At 37.2% G+C, this 18977-nt stretch overlaps 1 protein-coding gene across 2 annotated transcripts in view; it reads right to left on the bottom strand.

The window, feature by feature from the left end:
• Window positions 1-5589: 5589 nt before the first annotated feature.
• MTMR11 (myotubularin related protein 11) overlaps window positions 5590-18977 on the bottom strand; it is a 160956-nt gene continuing 147568 nt past the window's right edge. For both annotated transcript variants that reach the window (XM_053705406.1, XM_053705401.1), the window contains exons 16-17: window positions 16373-16642; window positions 5590-5998 (exon numbers count right to left, since the gene is read on the bottom strand). In XM_053705406.1, coding sequence (XP_053561381.1) covers window positions 5846-5998; window positions 16373-16642 — 423 coding nt within the window. In that variant the 3' untranslated portion in view covers window positions 5590-5845. The remainder of the gene's footprint in view (window positions 5999-16372; window positions 16643-18977) is intronic.

The following is an 18977-nucleotide window of genomic DNA, read 5'->3' as shown; positions in this document are numbered from 1 at the left end:
ATTTGCTGGAGCATGCTTAGAAGCAAATAAGCTGCTGTGAACTGAGTTAAAATACAATGCCTGTGTTTCTGATGTAAAACACTGAAAATGGGGGGGATCGGTCTACTCCAGAAAGCACAGCTGTGTAAGTAATTTTGCTTATTTTTTAAATATATTTCAAAATACTTACCAGCAATTTTTAAACATTTTTTTTAATGCAAAGTATTTTTACTTCATTAGCCCTTTTAGAATATGCACAGATCTCAACATGTTTTATGGCCCTTTAAGGAACCCAGGGACCACCCTAGCCCTGTTCAAGTATGCCATCAATAACTCCAGACATCCCAGACTGTCAAGGGTCCCTTCCCAACAATATCACTGGACCTCCCAGACATCTCCCACTGCAGGATTGCTCAGACTCAGTCCTAAGCCTCCAAGTTCCAAAAACAGATGGATTCAATATTAGGAGGCATGCTACAGCCCTCAACCTATCTAGGAACTAAAGAGGAAAAAAAAAAAAAAAAAAAAAGTGAAATATGATGAGTGTGGGACTTCTAAAATCTGCAGGTATAGGGTTTCTTAAAAAAAAAAACATAAATAAACCTTTCAAAGAACTATAAATCGGTCCTCATAGTGGATCATAATTAGTGCATACAATGTAATGAATCAGTCCATGTCCAGTTAAAGATAATTCAGTGCAGTTTATTTACTGGAAACTTAAAATCATATTTAATCTTGTGTTTGCAAGGCAATAAATAATTACAAGCCAGTTTTCATATAAATATTAAGCTTTAATGAGCTTTTAAATAGAAACATGTCTACAAAAATATACATATAATCAAATAATACCAATGTATGCGTCATTTCACAAAGTAGGAATCAGCATACAAGTTAATTTCAAAAACAGAAACATAAAAAAACACAAATCAAACATGAGAGCTTAATACATTTGTTAAATATACTGACATATTTCTCACAGAGACAGCAAAAAGAAAAACAAAATGGTTGTATCCTTTGGAGTGCAGTATTTTGAAACAAAACAGAATTACAGAGTTTTATTAACCACAGGGTATAAAAAAAAGTGCTGATCCTTAAAAGGGAGACATGGGCCTCTATTTATCAAAGTCTGGTGGACCTGATCTGACAGTGCGGATCAGGTCCGCCAGACCTCGCTGAATACGGAGAGCAATACGCTCTCCGTATTCAGCATTGCACCAGCAGCTCACAAGAGCTGCTGGTGCAACGCCGCCCCCTGCAGACTCGCGGTCAATGGGCCACCAGCAGGGAGGTGTCAATCAACCCGATCGTACTCGATCGGGTTGATTTCTGGCGATGTCTGTCCGCCTGCTCAGAGCAGGCGGACAGGTTATGGAGCAGCAGTCTTTGTGACCGCTGCTTCATAACTGCTGTTTCTGGCGAGTCTGAAGACTCGCCAGAAACACGGGCCCATCAAGCTCCTTTCGGAGCTTGATAGATAGGCCCTAATATTTGTATGTTGTGTCTCTTTTTCTTATTTACTACATGGCTGGAATCTGTACCATATGCCTGCTACATTTATTTACCACTTTGCCAAATATACTGTATATATACACAATACAAGCAACACATTTGTTCCAACACCCATATTAAATAAAAATAAAAATGGAAAAAAATATACTTTTTTAAGTATTCCAAGTATTGATAAATAACTAAATGTTTATGAACACTTTTATACAATGACCCAAATGTATCAAATTGAAAATGAATTTAATGCCTGACACAAGTATATACTTATTGGGCTCCATGTCAGTTAAGACCTAAAGAAATAGCTAATCTTAGTGAATTTCTGAATAGAGCCAGAATAATATGATCATCAGTAAAAAAAAAAGGACAAACTACTGCACAAATCTCAAGCTCCCTCTTACTTTACACAAGCAATAACAAGTTACTCTGCTAATGATGACTTACGATCTATCAGAACATTATTTTAACAAAGTTAACAAGGTACTTGGTGCAACTTTTGCTTCCAAAAGCCCAGTTTCCAGTTTGATTAATTTGGACCAATGTGATTTACAGAAATGTATGGCTTTGAAAGCTGTCCTCCTTCACCTAGAACTAGATGTCACTTTTAGCCCTGGTTGACAGCTGAGCTCCAATGATTAAATTAGGCTCTCTGGTGACCTCTATTGGTGAGTTGCCTGTACCACCAGCTTCAGCAAAAATTAATTGGAATAGTCGTATTACAGAGAACGCCAACCCATATCACTGACTCCACATACTTTAAATCATTCTGGTCCTAGGCTACCAGTTGCCCATCACACCACAATGGCAATTATGCCTAAAATGCCAAGTGGCAGAATGAGGTAATGGTTACATCAAGAGCTATGGGGAAATGTGCTGATGCATATTATTTTAATTATTTTAATTAACACAAAAATAAAAAGTAAAACCCTACAACATTTTATTTTTAACAAATCTTTTCAGCGCAGCTACTGATTGGCTGATTCCCTTTTATCTATTTGTAAGGACACCCAGCATGGCATACTATTTTTATTCTAAAGAAGACAAAAAAGAATTAGGGCAGATGCCAATTTGTCAAAACTAAATGGCTCTAGTAATAAGGCAATTTTCTTTAAATAACACAGCTAAAAAGCAGAAATAATCTATACAGTTTGCTACAATTAACACAGCAGAGTGACATGAAGGGTAATTTGCACTAATAAATGTTTCCCAGCACCGATGGCTGGGGCAGTAAAATAACTCCATATTTCCTTTGAATGTACCGTACATAAAACAACACAATACATTATTAATGTCAGAGGTAATACAGATGCTTATTTGCAACATGATCTATATTAACTAATCATTATAGATAGTTTTTATTTACACAAATGGTATAGTATTAACTTTTGCCAGAAGATCAACATTTCTGATTAAATAGACAATAAACACCTTGAGATTTGTATATAAAATATTTAGTTATACATAATAAAACATCTTCGTAATATACTTTCATGGTTTATTTTGTCTCCTTTTCATGCAACCCTGCTACATATCTTTCCTTAATTCACTTTATCTGATAACAAATGTAAAACAATGCTAACACTAATGACGGTGGCTAACTTTGGTGTCTGCAGACTCAAGCCCAGATTGGATATTCCACATAAGGTAAATTGTTCGTGGAGCTTGGCTATTAAAAAAAACAACTGCAGTAAAGAGAATGTTCATTTGTTTTAAAGGTGTTTAGACTTGGCTGATATGATGTTCTATACCAACGCAACAAGGTGTTTACTGTACCTTTAAATCATATTTTAACAACACATACATGTATGTTACATACTTATAGCTTAGTGCAACATTTTAGCAAATATAAGGAAAAATAGAAAGCAGGGGAAATATCAGCTAAAATCTCCTATTTGGATTTAACAGAGAAAGAATAAATCTGTAATGTGGGTAGGTTTTATGCCAATTCATTTCCATAGTTTATTTATTTAAGGAGATTTTATATATATATATATATATATATATATATATATATATATATATATAAAACTAGAAAAGGCATGCACTCTCTGTATTTGTGCAAAATAAGTGCTTCAATGGCACAGCCTGTTTGATGTGCCATTAAAGCACTTATTTTGCACAAATCCAGAGAGTGCATGCCTTTATCTAGTTTTATGAGTACATTTGCCTGCACCCTGGTAGCTGCCCTTCAGGTGAGAGTACGCTCTACATTCAAATTTTATATATATATCTATATATATACTGCATGGACTGTGTTCTGAATCAGTGGATTTTATCAAAGTAGCACGAGTATCTACTGAGCTAGCTGGATTCTTGACGATTAATTTAGAAGGTTTACATTTCATAATGACATCATACACAGACCTATTCTGTTAGACTACTAAAGGCACAGGTTAAATGGGTCTGCAAGCAAACATTGTATAAATAGGTTTCACTCCACTAAGTCAAATGTAAATCTCTGTTGCTATTATAAATCACTGTTACTAAAATGAAAATATGAAAAATACAAACTACAATGAGGATGACGTGTCACTGTGAAGTGCACTTCAGCAGCGTGCTGTTTCTATATGGTTGCTTAGCTATTCTTTTTTTGTATTTTATATTGACATCTTATAGAGAGTCAGACTCATGGTCACTAATTAATAATCAAGCACTCCATGCAAAGTATTTTAAACTATACACAAAAAAAATATTTAAATCAGATCTTGTCATGTCCAGTCTTCTACATTGCTTAATTTAAAGTTAGAAGTTTTTATTTAGCCGTTGCTCATGTAAATTTCTCAGTATGTATGGGCCATAAATACCAGGTAGTAAGATTTGTAATCTCATGCTGGCCAGTACAAAGATCTATACATCTTAAAATAGTGAATCAGGTTAGAAAGATAGAAGGCCAGATTACAAGTTAATTTAATAAATGAATATAAAAACTATTTCAGTCTAGTAATGGAAACAAATCTGATATTTATTTTAAATCTGGCATCATATACTGTATCTGAGTATGCTCACCAAATCTAATGTCATCTGTTTTTTTCTGTTGTTTATTTGTAATGAACGTAAAAAGCAACTTTGAAGCTATATATATATATATATATATATATATATATATATATATATATATAAACATGCTCCTCATTTTTTTCATCAATCAAAGAAAATGCTACCTAGCTTTATCTATTTGCATCTCAAATTTCAAGAATATAGTAACAGTGGTTTTTGTTGTAGCATTAAAGTGATGGTAAATCCGAGCATTTAAAAAACGCTAAGATTTACCGTCACTGAAAATAAACAAGACTTTTAGTCATTACTTTGTAAAAAAGTGTGTTAAACTTATACTTGCTTTGCCATAGCCTCCTTACTATACTCAGCGGCTCCGGCCTCCCACAGCATAGCGCTCATTTCTCAATGAGGTGACGTTTCCACCTCTAAACCAATAGCCATACTACCGTACAGAACACTGTCACATGACTAGCATGGCTATTGGTTTAGAGGTGGAAACGTCACCTAATTGAACAAAGGGTGAGTTTAGCACCCTTTTTTCACAAAGTGATGACTGAACGTCCAGTTATTTTTAGTGATGGTAAATCCTAAACATCCCTATATTGCTATATTGAAAAATGTGAAATTTTATAACTTAATATTTAAAAAAATTGAACTAATTTCCTTTAAATTTAACCCATAAAAGTTATAGATTGTATACCCATTCAAAAAGTATAAGCTTTTTTAAAAATCAGTATTTAAACCGATATTTAAGTAATTTTTTTATATATTTAAATAATACTGTATATGCATTAGGAATTAATCACTGCATTATAAAATTAATCACTGAATTGTAAAATATATGTATATAAATAAATATTTTAAAATAATGTATAACTGTCTTTATGCTGGCCAAACTTCAATTGTTTTGCACTTCAGGGGCACACCCCTTGAAAAGCCTCTTAAATGCTATTTATATTAACTCTTGTTGTGGCTAATTTGGGGCAGATGTAATTAAGCTCCAGATTTCGACAGAATGCATTGTGGATTCCCTGGGAAGCAGTGAAAGAAAAAAAAAACTACGGTTTTCAGATTTACATTTAAATTAGAAGAAAAACAGGTGAAATAAAGTGCATTGTAAACTTTTTATGGGGAATTAGCATGTACCTTTAACATATAATTCTAATCTGAACTAAAATGATGGCTGCACAGTAACACACATTGCTGGATAATATGATTTGGGCACCTACATTATATTTAATTGGTGCCACTAACAAGACATTACATATAGTATTACTACTGTATAAATAGCATGTGACCCATGACTTGTCTTCCTCATCAATTTACAGTTATATAAGAATGATGTGTTCATTTTACATTGTGTCTGTTATCTGTAGGGGGCAGGTGATGAGCCTTTTCTTGTTGTCTGGTTTAAGTTCCTTTGTTTCTGGCTTCTGTCTACGCACTGGTTCTTAAGCTTCTCCTGCAGAATGTTCAGTTCTTTAGCAAGGCTTGCGGTAGACAACGTTGAAACGTCACACTTATAAGAAGAAAAAGATGGCTGTTATTACAGGTTTAGCGATGCATGGGAAAACTCATATAAAAACTTTGATAGGGGAACAGAACAAGTCTTGAGGTGAATATTCCAAAAAGTAGGAGGATAAAATGAGAGAGCGGAAAAACTTGAAAAGATTGGTTGAGGGAAAAAACAACAAATACAGTATGTACATGACACAACTGGCTTGTAGCTGTGCTTCCTAGCATTATTTCACTTGATAAGGAACATATGGATGTGGCGCCCAGGTAGTCTGTACTACACTGTAAATTAAACCATTGCTGCTCCAGAGAAGATCTTAAAGGACCATTAAAAACAGCTGAATTTCAAATGAGCAGTAGGTTTTGTTTCTGAAAAAATATAAATTTTCCCCACCCTTTTATCACATTACAAGCATCAGCCAATCACAAAACACATATAATTAAATACTGTGAAATCTTGCACATGCTCAGTAGGATACTTAGAAAGTGTGCATGTAAAAAGACTGTGCAATTTTTAATAATGGAAGCAAATTGGAAAGCATTTTGTTTACTTGCATGCTCCATCTTAATCATGAAAGTTTAATCTTGACTTTAGTGCCCATTTTTATCACACAAACACACACACACACACATACATACAGAAACAGACACACACACATACATATGCACACACATACACAGACACACAACACACACACAAATACAGGAACCCACACACACACAACACACATATAACACACATACATTTATATATTTTTTAGGAAAACTGTTACATAGCTGCCTATACACACACACACACACACACGCATAAGCACACACACAAAGACACATACATACACACATATGTACACACATAGACACATACACACAACACACAAAAATGCATATAATTCTTGTATAGCATAGTATATGATGTATAATATATATATATATATATATATATACACACATACATATTATATATATATATATATATATATATATATACACACATACATTATATATATATATATATATATATATATACACACACACATACATTATATATATATATATATATATATATATATATATATATATATATACATACAGATAGATAGATAGATAGATAGATAGATGATATTTGACTTAGTGTTATTATATTTATATTTTTTATAGTATTACAGAGTGCCTGTATACAATATTCCCTTTGTTGTATGAAATACATAGGTTAAAGCAGGAGTGAATCAAGTGGCTATTCCTACATAATGTTGCAAACTGGTGGTGCCACATGAGTATAAAACTATGTACAGTGTATAAATCCTGGTCTGGTAAATGCATGTTCAGCAATTTGGAAATGTCTTTTCCTTATAACAGTTGTTTGTATACTCTGTTGCCAACCACTAGCTGATGTTATAAGTGAGATACCGAGGCCCTCCTCAAAGAGACAACTAGAGCTCAAAAGCTACATTAGACAAAAACTTTTCTAAAAAGAAATGCTGCACCACAATTAGTGTCATAGTCAATTTGCCTGATAATATAATCTGCAATTCTACTTTTTTTAAATGCCACTCCAGTATTTTGTGAGACAAAAGAGCAAAATTTGGGGGTGGGGGGGGGGGTGAATAAAAATAAAATGTGAGGGTATAAAATAAGTGGAGTACACTTATAAACAAATTAGACATTAAACAACAGGTGATAACTTAACATTTATAGAGGATGATGGGAAAAGAGAGTGGGTGAAAGAGGGTGAGAGAAGTTATAGATATCAGGGCATGGGAGAGAGAGAAGGAAGAGGAAAGCACATAGGGAGAGAACAGAGGAAACAGTGAGTTGGACATAGGAAATGTACAGGTAGGATAAAAGAATGAGTTCATGGTTGTGGGGAAAAGAAAGATGGCAGAGATTTGGGAGAAGTAAGATAAGGTGGTGGAAGCAGAAGGCAAGAAGACTGAGAAAGACAGATGAAGGGTAGGATAAGGAGGACAGAGGAAGGGTAGGATAAGGAGGAGGACAGAGGAAGGGTAGGATGAGGAGGAGGACAGAGGAAGGGTAGGATAAGGAGGACAGGGGAAGGGTAGGATAAGGAGGACAGAGGAAGGGTAGGATAAGGAGGAGGACAGAGGAAGGGTAGGATAAGGAGGACAGAGGAAGGGTAGGATAAGGAGGACAGAGGAAGGGTAGGATAAGGAGGACAGAGGAAGGGTAGGATAAGGATGACAGAGGAAGCATAGGATCAGGAGGACAGGGAAATGGCAGTATAAGTAGGACAGTGGAAGGGTAGGATATGGAGGACAGAGGAAGGGTAGGATAAGGAGGACAGAGGAAGGGTAGGATATGGAGGACAGAGGAAGGGTAGGATAAGGAGGAGGACAGAGGAAGGGTAGGATAAGGAGGAGGACAGAGGAAGGGTAGGATAAGGAGGAGGACAGAGGAAGGGTAGGATAAGGAGGACAGAGGAAGGGTAGGATAAGGATGACAGAGGAAGGGTAGGATAAGGATTACAGAGGAAGCATAGGATCAGGAGGACAGGGGAATGGCAGTATAAGTAGGACAGTGAAAGGGTAGGATATGGAGGACAGAGGAAGGGTAGGATAAGGAGGACTGAGGTAGGGTAGGATATGGAGGACAGAGGAAGGGTAGGATAAGGAGGACAGAGGAAGGGTAGCATAAGGAGGACAGAGGAAGCATAGGATCAGGAGGACAGATGAAGGGTAGGATAAGTAGGACAGTGGAATGGTAGGATATGGAGGACAGAGGAAGGGTAGGATAAGGAGGACAGAGGAAGGGTAGGATAAGGAGGAGGACAGAGGAAGGGTAGGATAAGGAGGACAGAGGAAGGGTAGGATAAGGAGGACAGAGGAAGCATAGGATCAGGAGGACAGAGGAAGCATAGGATCAGGAGGACAGATGAAGGGTAGGATAAGTAGGACAGTGGAAGGGTAGGATATGGAGGACAGAGGAAGGGTAGGATAAGGAGGACAGAGGAAGGGTAGGATAAGGAGGACAGATGAAGGGTAGGATAAGGAGGACAGATTAAGAGTAGGATAAGGAGGACAGAGGAAGCATAGGATCAGGAGGATAGATGAAGGGTAGGATATGGAGGACAGAGGAAGGGTAGGATAAGGAGGACAGAGGAAGGGTAGGATAAGGAGGAGGACAGATGAAGGGTAGGATATGGAGGACAGAGGAAGGGTAGGATAAGGAGGACAGAGGAAGGGTAGGATAAGGAGGAGGACAGAGGAAGGGTAGGATAAGGAGGACAGAGGAAGAGTAGGATAAGGAGGACAGGACAATTTGGGAGTAAATGATGAGAGGAGATTGAAAAGAAGAGTATAAAATGGATAAATGAGTAAAGTAAGGGGGAATGCAAGAGAGAGTATGGGATTCGATTTAGTGGTGTGGGGGAGGGAAATTGTAATAATAACATTTACAAATATCAAGATACATTTTGTGGCAGGAGTTCACAAATTATAATGAGGCATACAAAGATAAAATAGAAACATTCTGGGAAACAGGGAAAGCGGTAATGCGGGGGGACATTAAAGCCTATCTTTGTGGGCTTAAAAAAATATAAACAACAAGAACTACAATTATCTAACGGTGTTAGGAATAGCTACAATGCATATCTTGCAACCCGATCTAAAGACAACTGGGATCGATATGTGAATGCTAAAACACAATGGGACATCCTGTTAAAACAAAGAACAACACAGTAAGAACTTAAGAAAACCTTTCATATCTTTTTCCAGAAATTGTATACAGTTGAAAACCATGATTCTGACTCAAAAAATATTTTTTTGGGAAGACCTGAATACACCCAGATTAACTCATGAAACAGGTCAACAACTGAATAGCCCAATCAGCCCACAAGAGATTAGAGAGGGAATAAAAAATGCTAAATTAAATAAAGCCCCCGGACCAGATGCATTGCCTTCAGAATTCTATAGGATTCTTACAGATCAAATAACACCTATATTACATGACTTATTCAATACGTATTATATAAAAAATATTCCCTGTTCAAATTATTTTACTGCATCAAATATTTCCTTGATATTAAAAAAAGAAAAGGATCCGGAGGACCCATCCTCATATAGACCTATATCATTACTCAACTATGATTATAAACTATTAATGTTGATAATTGCTAACAGGTTAAAACCACATATACTGTAAATAAAATAATACATGAAGACCAAGTAGGGTTTATACCAGGGTGAAACCTAGCGAAAAATATTCGTAAGACTAAGACTATCGGCTAGATTTAGAGTTTTGTCGGTAACGACCCGCGTAGCTAACGCTGGCTTTTTTCTGGCCGCTCCTTTAAAATAACTCTGGTATTGAGAGTCCATATAATGTCAGCGTTAGGCTCCAAAAAAGGAGCGTAGAGCATATTTAACGCAAATGCAACTCTCGATACCAGAGTTGCTTACGGACGCGGCCAGCCTCAAAAACGTGCTCATGCACGATTCCCCCATAGGAAACAATGGGGCTGTTTGAGCTGAAAAAAACCTAACACCTGCAAAAAAGCCGCGTTCAGCTCCTAACGCAGCCCCATTGTTTGCTATAGGGAAACACTTCCTACGTCTGCACCTAACACTCTAACATGTACCCCGAGTCTTAACACCCCTAACCTTACACTTATTAACCCCTATTCTGCCGCCCCCGCTATCGCTGACCCCTGTATATTATTTTTAACCCCTAATCTGCCGCTCCGTAAACCGCTGCTACTTACATTATCCTTATGTACCCCTAATCTGCTGCCGCCGACCCCTATATTATATTTATTAACCCCTAATCTGCCCCCCACAACGTCGCCTCCACCTGCCTACACTTATTAACCCCTAATCTGCCGAGCGGACCACACCGCTATTATTATAAAGTTATTAACCCCTAATCCGCCTCACTAACCCTATAATAAATAGTATTAACCCCTAATCTGCCCTCCTTAACATCGCCGACACCTAACTTCAATTATTAACCCCTAATCTGCCGACCGGAGCTCACCGCTATTCTAATAAATGTATTAACCCCAAAAGCTAAGTCTAACCCTAACACTAACACCCCCCTAAATTAAATATAATTTTAATCTAACGAAATTAATTAACTCTTATTAAATAAATTATTCCTATTTAAAGCTAAATACTTACCTGTAAAATAAATCCTAATATAGCTACAATATAAATTATAATTACATTGTAGCTATTTTAGGATTAATATTTATTTTACAGGCAACATTGTAATTATTTTAACCATGTACAATAGCTATTAAATAGTTAAGAACTATTTAATAGTTACCTAGTTAAAATAATTACAAAATTACCTGTAAAATAAATCCTAACCTAAGTTACAATTAAACCTAACACTATACTATCATTAAATTAATTAAATAAAATACCTACAATTACCTACAATTAAACCTAACACTACACTATCAATAAATTAATTAAATACAATATGTACAAATAACTACAATGAAATAAACTAACTAAAGTACAAAAAATAAAAAAGAACTAAGTTACAAAAAATAAAAAAATATTTACAAACATAAGAAAAATATTACAACAATTTTAAACTAATTACACCTACTCTAAGCCCCCTAATAAAATAACAAAGACCCCCAAAATAAAAAATGCCCTACCCTATTCTAAATTACTAAAGTTCAAAGCTCTTTTACCTTACCAGCCCTGAACAGGGCCCTTTGCGGGGCATGCCCCAAGAAGTTCAGCTCTTTTGCCTGTAAAAAAAAACATACAATACCCCCCCCAACATTACAACCCACCACCCACATACCCCTAATCTAACCCAAACCCCCCTTAAATAAACCTAACACTAAGCTCCTGAAGATCATCCTACCTTGTCTTCACCTCACCAGGTATCACCGATCCGTCCTGGCTCCAAAATCTTCATCCAACCCAAGCGGGGGCTGACGATCCATCATCCGGTGGCTGAAGAGGTTCAGAAGAGGCTCCAAAGTCTTCATCCTATCTGGGAAGAGTAGATCCGGACCGGCAACCATTATCTTCCAAGCGGCATCTTCTATCTTCATCCGATGAGGACCGGCTCCATCCTGAAGACCTCCACCGCGGACCCATCTTCATCCGGCGACGTCCAACTGAAGAATGACGGTTCCTTTAAGGGACGTCATCCAAGATGGCGTCCCTCGAATTCCGATTGGCTGATAGGATTCTATCAGCCAATCAGAATTAAGGTAGGAATATTCTGATTGGCTGATGGAATCAGCCAATCAGAATCAAGATCAATCCGATTGGCTGATCCAATCAGCCAATCAGATTGAGCTTGCATTCTATTGGCTGATCGGAACAGCCAATAGAATGCGAGCTCAATCTGATTGGCTGATTGGATCAGCCAATCGGATTGAACTTGATTCTGATTGGCTGATTCCATCAGCCAATCAAAATATTCCTACCTTAATTCCGATTGGCTGATAGAATCCTATCAGCCAATCGGAATTCGAGGGACGCCATCTTGGATGACGTCCCTTAAAGGAACGTCATTCTTCAGTTGGACGTCGCCGGATGAAGATGGGTCCGCGGTGGAGGTCTTCAGGATGGAGCCGGTCCTCATCGGATGAAGATAGAAGATGCCGCTTGGAAGATGATGGTTGCCGGTCCGGATCTACTCTTCTTCCCGGATAGGATGAAGACTTTGGAGCCTCTTCTGGACCTCTTCAGCCACCGGATGATGGATCGCCAGCCCCCGCTTGGGTTGGATGAAGATTTTGGAGCCAGGACGGATCGGTGATACCTGGTGAGGTGAAGACAAGGTAGGATGATCTTCAGGGGCTTAGTGTTAGGTTTATTTAAGGGGGGTTTGGGTTAGATTAGGGGTATGTGGGTGGTGGGTTGTAATGTTGGGGGGGTATTGTATGTTTTTTTTTACAGGCAAAAGAGCTGAACTTCTTGGGGCATGCCCCGCAAAGGGCCCTGTTCAGGGCTGGTAAGGTAAAAGAGCTTTGAACTTTAGTAATTTAGAATAGGGTAGGGAATTTTTTATTTTGGGGGTCTTTGTTATTTTATTAGGGGGCTTAGAGTAGGTGTAATTAGTTTAAAATTGTTGTAATATTTTTCTTATGTTTGTAAATATTTTTTTATTTTTTGTAACTTAGTTCTTTTTTATTTTTTGTACTTTAGTTAGTTTATTTCATTGTAGTTATTTGTACATATTGTATTTAATTAATTTATTGATAGTGTAGTGTTAGGTTTAATTGTAGGTAATTGTAGGTATTTTATTTAATTAATTTAATGATAGTATAGTGTTAGGTTTAATTGTAACTTAGGTTAGGATTTATTTTACAGGTAATTTTGTAATTATTTTAACTAGGTAACTATTAAATAGTTCTTAACTATTTAATAGCTATTGTACATGGTTAAAATAATTACAAAGTTGCCTGTAAAATAAATATTAATCCTAAAATAGCTACAATGTAATTATAATTTATATTGTAGCTATATTAGGATTTATTTTACAGGTAAGTATTTAGCTTTAAATAGGAATAATTTATTTAATAATAGTTAATTAATTTCGTTAGATTAAAATTATATTTAACTTAGGGGGGTGTTAGTGTTAGGGTTAGACTTAGCTTTAGGGGTTAATACATTTATTAGAATAGCGGTGAGCTCCGGTCGGCAGATTAGGGGTTAATAATTGAAGTTAGGTGTCGGCGATGTTAGGGAGGGCAGATTAGGGGTTAATACTATTTATTATAGGGTTAGTGAGGCGGATTAGGGGTTAATAAGTGTAGTTAGGTGGAGGCGACGTTGAGGGGGGCAGATTAGGGGTTAATAAATATAATAAAGGGGTCGGCGGTGTTAGGGGCAGCAGATTAGGGGTACATAAGGATAACTTAAGTAGCGGCGCTTTGCGGTCGGCAGATTAGGGGTTAATTATTGTAGGTAGATGGCGGCGACGTTGAGGGGGGCAGGTTAGGGGTTAATAAATATAATACAGGGGTCGGCGGTGTTAGGGGCAGCAGATTAGGGGTACATAAGTATAACGTAGGTGGCGGTCGGCAGATTAGGGGTTAAAAAAATTTAATCGAGTGGCGGCGATGTGGGGGGACCTCAGTTTAGGGGTACATAGGTAGTTTATGGGTGTTAGTGTACTTTAGAGCACAGTAGTTAAGAGCTTTATGAACCGGCGTTAGCACAGAAAGCTCTTAACTACTGACTTTTTTCTGCGGCTGGAGTTTTGTCGTTAGATTTCTAACGCTCACTTCAGACACGACTCTAAATACCGGAGTTAGAAAGATCCCATTGAAAAGATAGGATACGCAAATGACGTAAGGGGATCTGCGGTATGGAAAAGTCGCGGCTGAAAAGTGAGCGTTAGACCCTTTTTTGAGTGACTCCAAATACCGGAGGTAGCCTAAAACCAGCGTTAGGAGCCTCTAACGCTGGTTTTCACTGCTACCGCCAAACTCCAAATCTAGCCGTATGTTTCTGGAATAAATTGAAGCATAAAATCTAGTTAAATCTACAGATGCAGCAATATTAACAATATACGCAGAGAAAGCTTTTGATTATATAAATTGGGATCATCTATTCTTTTCGTTTGGGAAATTTGGTTTTGCAAGGAATTTCATTAATTGTATTCAAACAATATACAATAATCCTACCTCTGCAATCATAGTCAACAGGACAACGACAGATAGATTTAAGTTAAACAGAGGAACTAGACAGGTATGTCCTCTTTCCCCTTTTTTATTTAATTTATCCTCAGAACCATTAGCAATTATGCTCAGACAACATTTACCAGGAATCCGAATAGGAGGGCAGACATTTGTCCTCTCACTATATGCAGATGATCTGCTACTATATTTAAGTAATTTACAAGAATCCCTGCAAAAATTATTATCGCATATACACTTATTTGGACTAATATCTGGATATAAAATTAACCTAGGGAAATCAGAGCTTATTTGGGTAAATAAACAATCTAAGTTGACTGTTAAGCATCCTTTTAGAGAAGTTTATCAGATAAGATACCTGGGAGTGACCTTATCCAGAAATCCCCAGGAATGGTATAATTAAACTTTGCTAATTTTTTTCTGGAAAGCAGAAGGAAAACAACAGAATGGATGAACCTCCCATTATCCATTACGGCTCATATTATGCTGATAAAACATATTTTGTTTCCCAAGCTACTATACCTTTTGCAAAATTTACCACTCCTTTTACATAGGGCAGATCTGACAAATTTTAATCAGGTATGTACACGATTTATATGGAATGGGAAAAGACCTAGAGGCCCATTTATCAAGCTCCAAGGAGCTTTAAGAGCCGTGTTTCTGAAGACCGCTGCTCCATAACCCTGTCCGCCTGCTCTGATGAGGCAGACAGGAATCGCCGCAATTCAACCCGATCGAGTACGATCAGGTTGATTGACACCTCCCTGCTGGAGGCCCATTGGCCGCGAGTTTGCAGGGGGCGGCGTTGCATCAGCAGCTCTAGTGAGCTGCTGGTGCAATGCTGAATATGGAGAGCGTATTGCTCTCCGCATTCAGCGACGTCTTGCGAACCTGATCCGCACTGTCAGCCATCAGACAATCACAAATGCATACACATACCATGTGACAGTCATAAGCCATTCACAAATGCATACACACTTATTCTTGCACATGCTCAGTAGGAGCTGGTGACTCAAAAAGTTTAAATATTAAAAGACTGTGCACACAGCTCTTAAATTTAAAGAATTTAAACAGGCGTTGGTAACAAAATATATTTTAGAGCAACACTCTTTACAATATCCCACTAATGTAAAATCAAAACGTTTCTTTAATAAATAGACACCTGTCATTAAATCACTCCCTCTAAATATGCAGATTCAGTTAATAAAGCCCTTCAGCAATTCAGAATATGTACTATTAAATATCCATGCAGGACATTTCCTGACACAATGGCCTGACAGGCAATAATAGGTCCAATATGTTGTTAATAGTTGAGATGGGTATGTGATAGGGATGGCATGGGTGATAGGATGGAGGAGGAAGCGGGAGTCTGGAGATTCCCTTTTGTTTATTTATTTTTTCCTTCCTTCAATGAAATGAATTGGAGTATATACTGTACTTACCTAATCTTAACATAATGACATATATTTGATACCAAATATTAGTGAAATATTATACAGAATGGTTATGCTGTTATTTTATTTCTTGGATTTTGTTGTTCAGAACATGGAATTTATATTATGAAATATCGGAATATGAAATTGATATTATGAAAACTCTTTGTTAAAATATCTGCAAGTTGTTTAATCATGATGTTATTATTGTATAATATAATTATGGAAAATGAATAAAAAGTTAAATAAATAAAATACAATAAAAAAAAAAAGATACATTTGTTGATCCGGTATGTACGTGGAAGTACTTTACCTGCATTTCTGGAGAGCAGCGCAGATAACATCTCCTCCACAGTTGGACCCAGGGTCCCACACAGAGAGGGAGCAGCAAGTCAGACGTGCAGTGGGGGGGACTGAGGTTGCTCCGGAGCTGCCTCTCCTCTTCGAGCAGACTCTCTGATGACTGGGCCCGTCGTGCCACTCTCTTGGAAACAGTGCCACTTTTCCATGGTAAGAACGGAGACTGAAGTATGAGAGAGCCCTTGGAAAGCAGGTACACTGTGGTTTGGTTAAAAGGATCCAGCTTAAAGGGAAAAACACAGATCTCTCAATTATTATAGAAAATATCATTTGTATCTAATATGGTGGTGTTAGTTTCCTAGTAATGAAATGCCCAGATTTATTTAGGAAGCATCTAACAATTACAAAAGATTTTATAAGTTCTGTAAACTTAAAATAGCAATTTTTATTTTAAATACTGTATATGAGGATCGTCATTTGTGTACAAAAGCATGTTATATACAGCCAATCACAAGCTGAACTCTTCTGTTCAGAGATCAAATGCAACATAATACAGTCTGAGTTTCCCTATGTGACACCCTTGTGTACTCAAATAAACAATTACATAAAGTACCTTTGCCTGGGGATTAGGTTCTAAGAATGCTTCTTTTTAATACTAAAATATTATATTTACCATTTTATCTCTTAAATGAATAATACAACATCTGTGTTTCATGTTGCATTGGATGAACATTCCTAGCTAGTGGATTACTTCAGAATACTACCTATTTGATTTCCATTAAATAAATAGAAATCTGCCCCTTTCATACATTTTCTACTTTATTTTCCAATTTTTTTAAATTATATTATTAAATGTAAATTATTTTTGTTATTCGAAACATACCTGTAATCATGCAGCACATTTCCCTCCTCTATGCATAAGTTTTTAGTTAAAGGGACACTGAACCAAAATTTTCTTTTGTGATTCAGATAGAGCATGTAATTTTAAGCAACTTTATAATTTACTCCTATTATCACTTTTTCTTCGTTCTCTTGCTATCATTATTTGAAAAAGAAGTCATCTAAGCTATTTTTTGGTTCAGGGCTCTGGACAGCACTTTTTTTATTGGTGGATGAATTTATCCACCAATCAGCAAGGACAACCCAGGTTGTTCACCAAAAATGGGCCGGCATCTAAACTTACATTCTTGCATTTAAAATTTGATAATAGGAGTAAATTAGAAAGTTGCTTTAAATTTTATGCTCTATCTGAATCACGAAAGAAAAAAATTGGGTTCAGTGTCCCTTTAAATAACTAGTAATTGCATAATCAACAAGTGCAAAATAAAAAGACAATGCAATAACACTGAATTTTAAATGAGCAGTAGATTTTTTCTGATAAACTCCAAAATGTATTTACATTTGCTGGCTCTTTGTATCATGTGACAGCCATCAGCAAATAACAAACTCATATACATATACAATGTCAACCCTTGGGGGACGATTTTTGAAAGTGCGAGCGGACATGATACGATGTAGCGTATCATGTCTGCTGCACATCGATAAATGCCGACAGTATATGCTATCGGCAATCATCATTGCACAAGCAGGTGTCAATCAGCCCGATAGTATAGGATCATGCGGATTGATGTCTGTAGCCTCAGAGCAGGCGGACAAGTTATGGAGCAGTGGTCTTTAGACCACTGCTTCATAACTGCTGTTTCCGGCGAGCCTGAAGTCTTGCGCAGAAACAGGGCCATCAAGCTCCATTCGAAGCTTGATAATTAGGCCCCTTGCACTTGTTTCCCTTATTGTTACATCTGTATTTTAATGGGTTTTATTTGTCTAATATATATACACTGTGCACTTTATCACACTTGATGTACGTACACATATTTATGTTGTTCCTATGGCTCCGTCCCCTTGCCTACATATGCCATTGGGTGGCTCTGTTGAGTTTGCCGAGTTTGGAGTCTGGTAGAGGGTGGTCTGGATCTTTTCAGGTTTATTATTTCTTTACACTGTTGTTCTATTTTTTACATTGGTGGTCTCCACTTGGGGGGCGTATGATTTTCTCTTACCCTCTCTCTATGTCTTGTCACGAAATAGGGCTTCTGGATTTCTCTTAGGGATTGGGGATATTTCCCAGGAATAGAGATCCCTTATTTGTTTTAGAGTAGATCGTTGGATGGGTAAGGTGGTACTGATTTAGTCTTGGACTCCTGTACATATAGAAGATTATTAATAGGTAGGCGATTGTTCCATCCTATATGACAGGGGAGTACCGTGTGGCTACGGAGATCGTTGTTTTGGGGCGTGTTTGTTCTTTTGTCCAACCTATGAGAGAGGAGCTGTGCCCTGTGGCACCTATCAGACTTAGGGCGATGGCCTCATATTGAGGTGATCAGGAATTAACATGTCAGTGTAGCCCATCGTGAGCTGTATTTTATCTCGGAATAGGATCAAGTTGATCAATAGGGGATATTTTTGAGGCCCTCTAAGTGATGATACATTATTTATTACAGTTTGCTCTAGGAGTGAATATGGTTATTTTTTATTTTACTTTGTTTTATTTTATTGCGAGGGGGTTAGTGTCTATCTTGTGTGGCGCATGTGCACATGAAGGGGAGTGCTCTTTG

The sequence above is a fragment of the Bombina bombina genome, chromosome 1, assembly GCF_027579735.1.
Source record: "Bombina bombina isolate aBomBom1 chromosome 1, aBomBom1.pri, whole genome shotgun sequence".
In the NCBI taxonomy this organism is placed as follows: Eukaryota; Metazoa; Chordata; class Amphibia; order Anura; family Bombinatoridae; genus Bombina; species Bombina bombina.
The sequence above is the reverse complement of the archived record's forward strand: the minus strand, read 5'-3'. Positions and strand labels throughout refer to the sequence as shown.